Genomic DNA, 10,625 nt, shown 5'->3' on the forward strand with positions numbered 1-10,625 from the left:
CATGCAATATATGTGTGTGCATGTGTGTATGTGTGTGTAGTGTATATATGTATGTGTATATATATATAATTTATATATATATACACACACACACACATTCATGCAAACATGCTAAAATAAAATAAATCTTTTTAAAAATAAATATTTTTCACAGAGGCAAAGAGTTTCTCTGTTTTGGAGTTCTCTCTCCACTTTGAATATCTTTCTGCTATGTTGAGGACATCTGACTATAGGAGTCACCATTTCCTGCGTTTTCTACCACAAGAAAAAAGTTTGATTTGCTTGTTTCTGACATCACACAGCAGGTGCACTTCATTTCTGAGCCCTTTCTGTCAGCGTGAAGCCGTAGACCGCTCAGTGCTCGGAGTTGCTGGGTTTCCATTCTCTGAGACAGCAGGTGGACAGTGTCCGTGAAGGCTTCCCGAAGCCGCCTGTCAAGTCTCGTCCTCTGGGCACCTCTAGACTCTTTCCAGGGGCGAAGGTTCAGTTGTGGCTTCCACACGTCTGCTTTACTACATAGTTCTCTATACAGTAGACATGCCAGGTCATCTCCCTCAGCAGCGGTGAAAGTGTGCCACTCCGTGCCTTCAGCAACACTGGGTACCTCGGGTGGAGAGGTGAGGAGGAGATCCTAGACACCATGTATTCTGGAAGTCTGCAAATTGCTGCTTCTCCAGAAGCCTCAGGCCAGGCCCCACCCTACACACTCCCAGGACCTGCTCTGTTTTGAAAATACCTGAGAGCAAAACCAACTCTCACAGCAGTCTATGCTGTGGGAAGAAGTCTTGGTTCCCACAGCTCTAGGGGCTCCTCAGAGGCGGCTGAGATGAACACTAGGGGAGCATCAAAGGCTACCACAAGGTGCTGCCAGGAGCCAGCCAAGGGACAAGATCACAGGCTCAGAGCTAGGTGTGAGGGCACCATCAAGGCCGTTGCTGAGAGCTGGGCTCTGCAGACGTTGTAACGGGCCAGGCATGATTGCAGGCTCAGCGCAGAGCCCCAGAATCCCTGTTCTAGGGACGTTTCTGATCGCCTCCCTTCATGGCTGTGGCAAGCTCCTGAGGCTGCTTCAGCAGGGTGAGCCCCAAACCCAAGGCAGAAACAACTGAATTCTAGAATCCTTGCACCATGGAGACACTCTGTCTCGTTCTAAGGAACGGTAAGAGCTGGGCTTCTCCTTGCCATGGCGTGTGGGTCAGTGGATCCTCAGGGTCTTCTCCCACATCCTCTTTCTTCTGTCAGATTTGAGAATCTGCCCTATGTGGAAGGTAAGGCCTGGATGGAGGGAAGGAGGGACGGAGGGATCTGACAGCCTGGTGTCTACATCAGCTGTCCTCACGGCTGCAGGGTCTCTGCCTTTCAGAACTGGGAAGGGTACATCCTCAGTCGACTGTTGCCATGGCCATGGGCTGTGACCTTTTGGGACCCATATGACCCGTTCAGTATGGAGCCAGTTTGTTTGCCGGATGACCACAACAGATGAAGGAACAAAAAACGGGAAACAAACTGACATCCCTGGAGGGACGAGCTTGTCTGGGAGTCTCAGGACTTGTGACAGTGACTGCTGTCTGAGTGTCCCCTGGTGAGACAGTCTATAGGGGTCTCTGTTTCACACAGCTTTAACAGTTTGTGAGCGTTAGAATCAGAACTCAAAAACAGTTCTCAATAGATGCTTTGGGACTGAGAATATTCGGGTGGCAGAGGATGTCCAGGCTTTTCCTGAGAAAGGTCGTTTTTGTGATGGGAGCCCTACCTCAAGTTGCCTGCTGACTGTACGTTGATAACTGGAAACGGGAACTATATCCCCCAACTTGGGTCCTGCCTTCTTTCATCACTGTGTGACACCCTTTTTCCTGGACTAGTGCATTGTTAAGTGAGCGACTCAATGAGGAAGTGAGCAGTCCTCTGGCCTGAACTTCACTGTACTCCTGTCAAGTATTAGTGATGTTTTGGGGGTGGTTAGGATATGAGCAGCCTTAGACACAGCATGGGTGCTAACTACTGTGCCTCTGGTGAGGAGGCGCGAGTCGGCTATGATCTTACAGGAATGGAGTCCTCAAAGTCATTATAACTGGTGGCCATCTATGAACATGGAAAAGAGTAGCAGGATCCTGTTTGTAAGTGATGGTGCCTAGCATCTAGAACTTCAGAGAGGGTACCAAGGTCTGTAGTGGACTCTGTCTGCATCCCCGAGTGTCTGCTACATACGGAAGGGCATCATTGTGCCTGGGGCAAGGCTGATCTGCAGCACACTGCACCTATTAATAAGCCATCACAGCTAGAGAGGTGACTCAGGGGTTAAGAGGGTGTGCTGTTCTTCCAGAGGACTCGAGTTTAATTCCCAGCGCCCCCATCTGTGGCAGCTCACGACTGCCTACAACTCTAGCCCCCAAGGATTCATAAACACATATCCATACACAGACATGCACACAGAGATAAAAATAATGATGAAATGTGAAAACAACCCCTCAGGCTCCCTCCTTGGTGCTGGGATCTGGTGTTGGCATTTTCAGGCTGAATCCTACGAGTCCTGTACAAGGTTAAGAGGAAGGGTAGGATCAGTGCTGTCCAAGGCACAAGATCTGGAAAGAGCTGTTCTTTGAGACCCAAGAATCTTACAGAGGGTGGGGAACCCTGGAGAGAAGGGTCAACCTTGCCCCCAGAGTTGTCACTGTGGGCATGGCGGAGCTCTTTTGGGGAGTCTTGGCTCTCTCTGTGGTTGCAGCTTTATGAGGAAGGAAAGGGCACACTTAAGAAAGCCCTCTCCTGTCTACCAATGTTGATCAGTCTTGACTGGGACAGACAGGTATAGAAGTAAAAAGGCCTTAGTTACTGTTCTGTTGCTGTGATGAAACACCATGACCAAGGCAACTTATCAAAGGGAGCATGTAATTGGGGGCTTGCTTAGTTTTCGAGGGTTAGTCTGTTATCAGCATTGTGGGAAGCATGGCCACAGACAGGCATGGTGCTGGAGCAGTAGCTGAGAGCTCACATCTGACCCTTGACTTGCAGGCAGAGACTGGGCCTGGTGTGGGCTTCTGAACCCTCAAAGCTCACCCCCAGTGACATACTTCCTTCAACAGGCCACACCTCCTAATCCTTCTCGAAAAGTACCAACTTTGAAAAGCATTTAAGTTTATGAACCTACGGGGGGGGGGGGCATTCTCCTTAAAACCACCACAGTAGCTGTAAAGAAGAAACAACAGCAGCAACAAAAGGTGACCATGAATTCACCATGGTATATTAGAAAGTCCAGAAATGCGGTTCTCTGGACCAGGGGCAGGGATAAGGGAAACAGGAGACAGGCATGGGGAAGGGATGGAGGAGATAAGCTGAGCAAAGAGGAAGGAAGACTCTGTGGAGACTTGGGGGTACTGCAGTGCTTGAGGATCCCTGTAGCTGAGGATCCCTGCAGAGGGCCGGTGGCTGAGAGAGGATCCTGCAGAGGGAGGGCGGGTAGCTGAGAGGAAGACCATTCCACCCACGGGAATCTAAGCAAGAGAACAGGCCATCTACAGTGGACAGTAGCGGGAGCCAGGGACACATGGTGTGAATTAACTCAAACATCACAAGTGGTCTGTGCATTAGCTTTGTGTTATAAGAAAATACCCGAGAGCCAGGTATGATGACACACACCTTTAATCCCAGCACGTGGCTGTAGTTGGACAATAAAACATCGCTGTCCATGTATTTTTAGAGACAACCAACAGGAATCTTCCTTGCCCTTAGCTAACTATCTTACCCCTCTAGGTTCTCTCTTCCTCCCCAAGCCATATGGGCAAACTATGGGCAGGGATGAGGCATAGGGTGATGGCTCACAGCATTGGTCAGACGTGTTGTCTGACCTCCATTATTGGGGGCTTTCTCTATAATGGGGACCACCTAGTGCCTCTGGGTTTGTGGTTGCCCGTTTTTGAGGCAGTAGCTTCAGGCCCTGACTTGTGCAGATGGCAGGGGCTGCTAGGGTCACTGCTGAGAGACGCCTTGACAGTCTGCCTTGGCCTGCAGGGCGAGGGTGACCCTTTGCATCCTTCTCTCCACTTCTTTCTTCAGGGCCCTGGTTCTGGTCCTGTGGTCAGACCAACATATCCTGCAAGGTGGTAAACGGGAAGCTGGTGGAGGTGGGCAGGTGGCCATGGCAAGTAAGCATTCTGTTCCTGGGGCTGTACGTCTGCAGCGGCTCCCTCATTCACCACAACTGGATCCTTACAGCTGCACACTGCCTGCAAAGGTCAGCATCTTGGTCTGGGGTCCTTGCTTTCAGGCCTGGGGCTCTGGAACTAGAGGACATGAGCCTGGGTATCCTCGGACTCTCTAGCCATTCGTGGCCTTACTGCTGGTGAGCTGCTTCTTCTCTGGGCCTGCAGATCCAAGGACCCGGCTAACTACACCGTGAAGGTGGGCGTCCAGAACCTCCCGGACAACAGCTCGGAGCTCCTGCTCACTAACATTGTGATTCACGAAAAGTTCAACAATCACATGTCTTACGACATCGCCATCCTGAAGCTCAAGTACCCTGTCCCCTGGTCTCCCGTCGTCCAGCCAATCTGCCTCCCCACCATCAATTTCAGGCCAACCATAGGCACCATGTGTTGGGTCGTCGGGTGGGGAAAAGAAAAGACTAACGGTGAGTACAATAGAGCAGGGGTCTTGAGACACCTGACCCTGCAGGACACTGTCCTGGGGTCACCCACTCCCTTCTTCCTCTACTCTGTGCAGTCATTTCCTGAGCACATTCATATGCCCAAAGAGATACACAGTGCTCAAGCAGAGAAACAAGAGGCCTGGGAGAACCTTGCTTTCCAAAGTTAAAATCATTTAATTTTTTGTTTGTTTACTTATTTATGTGTATGTGTGTGATAGTCCAAGTGCCATAGTGCGTACCTGAAGGTCAGAGGTCAACCTTTATCTATCCTGTGGGTTTTGGGGACTCAAGCCAAGGTCATCAGGCTTGATGTACTTGCTAAGTCATCTCACCAACCCCCAAAGTTAAGTTAGGTCTTACACCAAGTCCTCAGCCTCCAGCATAGCAGGAAATGAAATCTTTGGCTATTCATAGGGATCTGTGTCTGCAGGTACGCTGAGGGCTTTGACCGTGATATGTTCTGATGCATTACACTGAGGTGGCCTTTCTAGTCAGAGAGGCAGCCCTGCCGGTGCTGTCTGGAGTCCCGCCAACCTTTCAGAAGGCAGCAGCTGCTGCATCTAGGCTCTAGGGTCTTGCCCCCTTTCCCAGGAGCAGTGTGCCAAGTCTTATTCCCACAGAATAAGAAGGAACTTATTCTTGAGTGGTTGGGAAATATCTCCTCGTTCTCACTCATACCTGGCTTTCATTCCACACCCCTGGGAGATTTTCACTTAGTTTTTGCTTTGTTTTATGTTTTTGTTTTTGTTGTTGTTTGTTTTTGTTTGTTTATTTGAGGAAGGATTTTTTTTTTTACATATCCCTGGCTGTCCTGGAACTCACTCTATAGACCAGGCTGGCCTCAAACTCAGAGATCCACCTGCCTCTGCCTTCCAAGTGCTGGGATTAAAGATGCATGCCACCCTCAGTTCTTGGCTTAATTTTCTTAACGAGTGGGGACATTTTTGAAAGCCAGGCAACGAACTGTAGCTTTTATGAACAAACACCTCCGGACATGACCCTGCCTCTCGCATGCACAGATGTGATTGACCCTGAGTTGGAACTAGGTTCCGAAGTTGAGGTCATGCCCAGATCTTTCTCTCTGCAGGGGCTCCGAACACCCCCTACCATGTCCAGGGTTTGGCTGCCAGGATCGTGAACAACGAAATCTGCAATCACCGGTACCAGTTCCTCCTGCAGAAGAACCAGAAGAAGTTCATTGAAAACGACATGCTGTGTACAAGTTCGGAATGGGGCCTGGACACTTGTCAGGTGTGGAATAATGTGCAGATGGAGCGGGGGGCAGGTAGTATGGGGTCATGTTTGCCTTTACATGTGACCATCAGAGGCCCAGTACAAAAGTCTGAGTTTCCATTTTCCGGTATGGAAAAAAAATAAGATGTATTAGTTAGTTAGCTATGACTGTGATACAGCACCATGATGGGGCAATTTACAGAAAAAGGAGTTTATTTGGGGTTTGTGGTTCTAGGGGGATTGTAGTCCATCTCTATCCCTGCAGGGAGCATGGCAGTAGGCAGGCAGGCTGGTCTCTGAAGCCAAAGCTGAGGGTTCCCATCCAGAATCACAAAGAGGAGCAGAACACACACTAAGGATTGTGGGAGGCTTTTGAAGCCTAAGTGCCCGCCCCTGTACCACACTTCCTCTAAGGCCACACCTCTTAGTCCTTCCAAAGGGAGTATTCAAATGTGAGCCTTTGGGGGTATTCTCATTCAAAACAGCGCAGGGGTGAGCTGGCTTTGTCTCTGCTATAGACAGTTCTTTGTGTTTATTTTTTATTCTTATTCTTTAGAGAGGATCCCACTAAGTGGCCCTAGCTGGCCTGGAACTCACCATTTAGACCAGACCCACTTTAAGCTTACAGAGATCTACCTGCCTTTGCATGCTGGAGTGGAGGGATTAAAGCCACCACGCCCAATTCTATAAGCCATCTTAATGCTCCTGAATATCAGCCACATGCCTGCAGATCTGGGTCAGGCACTGGCAGATAGTTTTGCAGAAATGCTAGCATTCTGTAAGCTTCAGCCAGTTACTTCTTCTAGTCAATATTGTTTATGAAATGCATACTTTATTTTTTATTTAAAATATTTTATTTGTATTGTGTATATAGGTGTTTCACCCGCATATATGTCTATGTACTGTATGCATACCTGGTGTTTGTAAAGGCCAGAAAAGGCACTGGATCCCCTGGAAGTGCTGTTGTAGATGTCTGTGAGCCTCTAGATGGGCACTGGGAACTGAACCTGGGTCCTCTGAAATAGTGACAAATGCTCTTAACCGCTGAGCAATCTCCCCATCCCCCAGATTCATATCTTCTTGAGAATATGTTTTAATTTTCCTCCTGAAGTCCCGATTCTGCTGAATTTAAAAAGACAGAACTCCTCTGAGAGACAACAGGGTTCTTTATGTGAAACACATTTGTTTACAAGAAAAGAGATAAGTATCTCTTGACCCAAAGGTTTATAAGCCTAAAATTATGTAAGTTAAAAAGTAGTTGTGATGCCTGAAAGGACTTCTGTGAAAAGAAATGAATGCATTACAACTGCATCAAAGGACACTGGAAAGTTTACCCACAAGTCTAAGCGAAGTGACAATGTAGGCTCTGCCTTTAAAACCTGCTTTTGTACCTGAAAACATTATCTAGATTTCTCGACATTCTAGAAAAACAGCTAGTTGGGTTTAATTTTCTTACATCCAACAAACATTGCTGGGTTCTAGGTTGCAGACAAGTCCAGGAATGGTTCTGATCTCAGGGAACAAGCAATTGTCACATAGAATAAACCGTGAACCTTTTTAACCCCAGTGAGGCCAGGCTTCAGTTTAAGAAGTTTCAAGAATGGCTTAATGGGTAAGAACACTGGTGCTAACAGAGAACCCTGGTTTGTTCACAGCACCCACATGGTGGCTGACAATCGTCCATAACTCCAGTTCTAGGGAGTCTGGCACCCACTTCTGATCTCCAAGGGCACCAGGAACACATACAGTGCACAGACAAACATGCAAGCAAAATACACATATACATAAAATAAAATAACTCTCTCTCTTTCTTTCTCTTTGGGGGGGGGTGGTTGAGACCAGCTTTCTCTGTGCAACAATCCTAACTGTCCTGGAACTAGCTCTTGTAGACCAGGCTGGCCTCAAACTCACGGAGATCCACCTGCCTCTGCCTTCAAGTGCTAGGATTTAAGGCATGTGCCACCACTGCCTGGCAAATCTCTCCTTTTTTTTTTTTTTTAAGTGTTTAGAATAAGTCACTCTCTTTGTTAAATTCTAGCATGAGAACTACATATACTTCACTGGGAAATAATGCGTTCATGTTTGGAATCAGAAATTACCTCCTCCTTGAAGGTTGGATTGGCGTTTCCAGGAGGACAGACAGACATGTTTTCTGTTGCAGGATTGTTCTTAGACAATGTTTTAAGTTGTTTCACACATAGTTATTGGGTTAGTCAATTTCCTATCACTCTGCAATCTTAACATTTTAATTACATTTATTTATTTATTTGTGTGTGGTGGGAGCGTGGATGCTATGGTACACAAAGAGCAGCTGTGGGAGTTGGTTCCCTCCCCGGGGATTGAACTCAGGTCCTCAGGCTTGGCTGTGAGTGCTTTCACCCCACTGATCCTCTGTCCCTTTTTTTTAAAAAAAAAATATTTATTTATTTATTATGTATACAATATTCTGTGTGTATGCCTGAAGGCCAGAAGAGGGTGCCAGACCTCCTTACAGATGGTTGTGAGCCACCATGTGGTTGCTGGGATGCTCTTAACCATTGAGCCATCTCTCCAGCCACCCCCCTGTCCCTTTTTAAATTAAACTAAATCAATTGCATTTTCTTAGAAGTATTTCACCTCGACCAGATTTAAATCCACAAAATAGAAGTCGTAAAGAGTCTTAAGGTTCTGGGTGAAAACATTTTCTAGGTATTGATTCTCTTCTCTATTCTTACTCAAACCTCAGGGCTATTGTGTGTATCATCCCCCCACCAGCTTCATTTCCCAGTTTAATGAATTCTTTGCTTTCTAATACATCAATTGTCCTTACTATCCTTTTCAAGTGTTTTGAGCCTAACATTCATGGACAAATAATTGTCAATGTTAATGAACAATTTATTTTCCTTCTTCTGTTTGATGCTAAAACTTCTTGCAGTCCCTAAGTAAAATTTGCAACATTTAGGCCACATCTTATGGGTTTTGCAATATGTGGCATTCTGTGCTTCTATGTCTTATTATAGATTTAAATTTTGTTTCCATTGTAACATATTTTAAGGTTAACTTTTGTTTTTCCATTGAAATATATATTTATATTATACTTATTATATAAGTATATATACTTATTTAAATATATATACCAAAAATATTTTGATACGAAAAGGAAGTATCCACATATAATAGATGTCTGTCTGCTTGTCTTCTAGTGTCTCTCTGCACATGTCTGTTTTCCTCTAGACCTCTAGCAAGGACTCCTGTACTAAAAATTGCTAAGGCTTGATTTTCTCCTTTGTTTTTCCTGTTATGGGCATCTGTCTGCTCCCTTCTGTTTAATGCATGTCCTTAAAGATGTTTGTGTCTTTGGAGAATATTTAGTGTTCTTATACAGTTTAATCTATAGAAACAAAATTGTCCTACATAACCAGAGCATCCTATATTCTTCTCGGGACATGGTGGTTTATATCTGTTGGAGAAGGGATCCATGTGGCCCAGACTAGCCTTGAACTCTATGTATTTGAGGATGACATTGAACTTCTCCTCTTCATGATTCTGAGGGCTGGGATTATAAGAACGCTACCATGTTCATGTGATGATGGAGATCAGACCCAGGTCCTTGTGCATTCTCCCAATTGAGCTACGTTCCTATCCCCAAATGTCCCGTTTTAATTTCTAATCTATTTTCAACAGTATTTGGTGTCCTTTACTTCCTGAATGGTCTCTATTTAGATGTCATTAGTGTGAACATATTCCTCTTCAGGATTGCAGGATTATGAAGATTCTTTTTGAAAAAGATTTCATTTTTATTTTCAGTTATGTGTGTGTGTTGTCTGTGTGTGGGTTTGTCCATATGGCTGTTGGTTCTCATGGAGGCCGGAGGTGTCGATCCCTGGGAACTAGAGTTACAGGCAGCTGTGAGCCCCCAATATGGGTTCTGGGAAAACTTGGATCCTCTGGAAGAGCAGTACATTCTTATAACCTAGGAGTCATCTCTCCAGCCTATTAAAACCTCTTTTAAAAATGTGTTTTATTTCAAGACTTAAATATATGGCTCTGTATGTCTTTACTTAGCTTTATCTTTTTTGCTTTTTATGTTTAGAGTTTTGCTCTGGAGTTTGTGCTGTGATTCAGCTTCATTCTCTTCTGTCCCCAGAACCAGTTTCTTCACCCGCAGTAGCAAGTACCAAGTCCCCTCACATGCATTCATCAGGCTACGGGCTCCCAGCTGTCCCCTTGGCTGCCTTTCCTATATGGCAGTGCATAGCCTGTTTCTATCATGGTAAGCCTTGGAATCTATTTGTCTGCTTGGTCAAATCTGCCCCCACATTGATGCTTCCAATTTTCTCTCCTTTCTCCGAAAAGTCCATATAGCTCCTCTGGATGATGGCAAGGAAGGCTCTAAGTTGTACTTTGGTCTCGTGAATCTGTGAACGAGGCTCTGAACTTGAAACTTGCTTTTACAGGACTTGATACAGGCTTTGAACCCAAAGCTAGCCCCTGGGCTCTCCTGACTTTCTGGATTCCCACTCCCCATTCAAGTTTGGGGCTTCAAGAAGTCTTTACTTTCCTGTACTCTTATGCATGCAATTTAAATGCTGGGTTGTTTTGTTTTGTTTTGTTTTAATAGGGCAATGGCTCAGAGGTTAAAGTACTTGCTGCATAACTGTGAGGACCAGGGTTCATTCAAATCCTGGAACCTGCAAATGCTGCGTATAATTCCAGCCTCAGATAGTGTGGGCATGGGATCTCTAGAGCAAGCTGACTCCTAAGACTC

The 10,625-nt window shown here is 46.0% G+C and overlaps 1 protein-coding gene across 1 annotated transcript in view; it reads left to right on the forward strand.

Moving 5' to 3' along the window:
- The first annotated feature begins 1,183 nt into the window (after positions 1–1,183).
- The window catches only part of Prss46p, an 11,204-nt gene continuing 1,762 nt past the window's right edge, over positions 1,184–10,625 (forward strand). The window contains exons 1-4 of the mRNA XM_005348002.2: positions 1,184–1,268; positions 4,054–4,231; positions 4,368–4,627; positions 5,733–5,896. Of these exons, the coding sequence (XP_005348059.1) occupies positions 1,184–1,268; positions 4,054–4,231; positions 4,368–4,627; positions 5,733–5,896 (687 nt within the window). The remainder of the gene's footprint in view (positions 1,269–4,053; positions 4,232–4,367; positions 4,628–5,732; positions 5,897–10,625) is intronic.

Source organism: Microtus ochrogaster, chromosome 5 (assembly GCF_000317375.1).
Source record: "Microtus ochrogaster isolate Prairie Vole_2 chromosome 5, MicOch1.0, whole genome shotgun sequence".
Classification (NCBI taxonomy): domain Eukaryota; kingdom Metazoa; phylum Chordata; class Mammalia; order Rodentia; family Cricetidae; genus Microtus; species Microtus ochrogaster.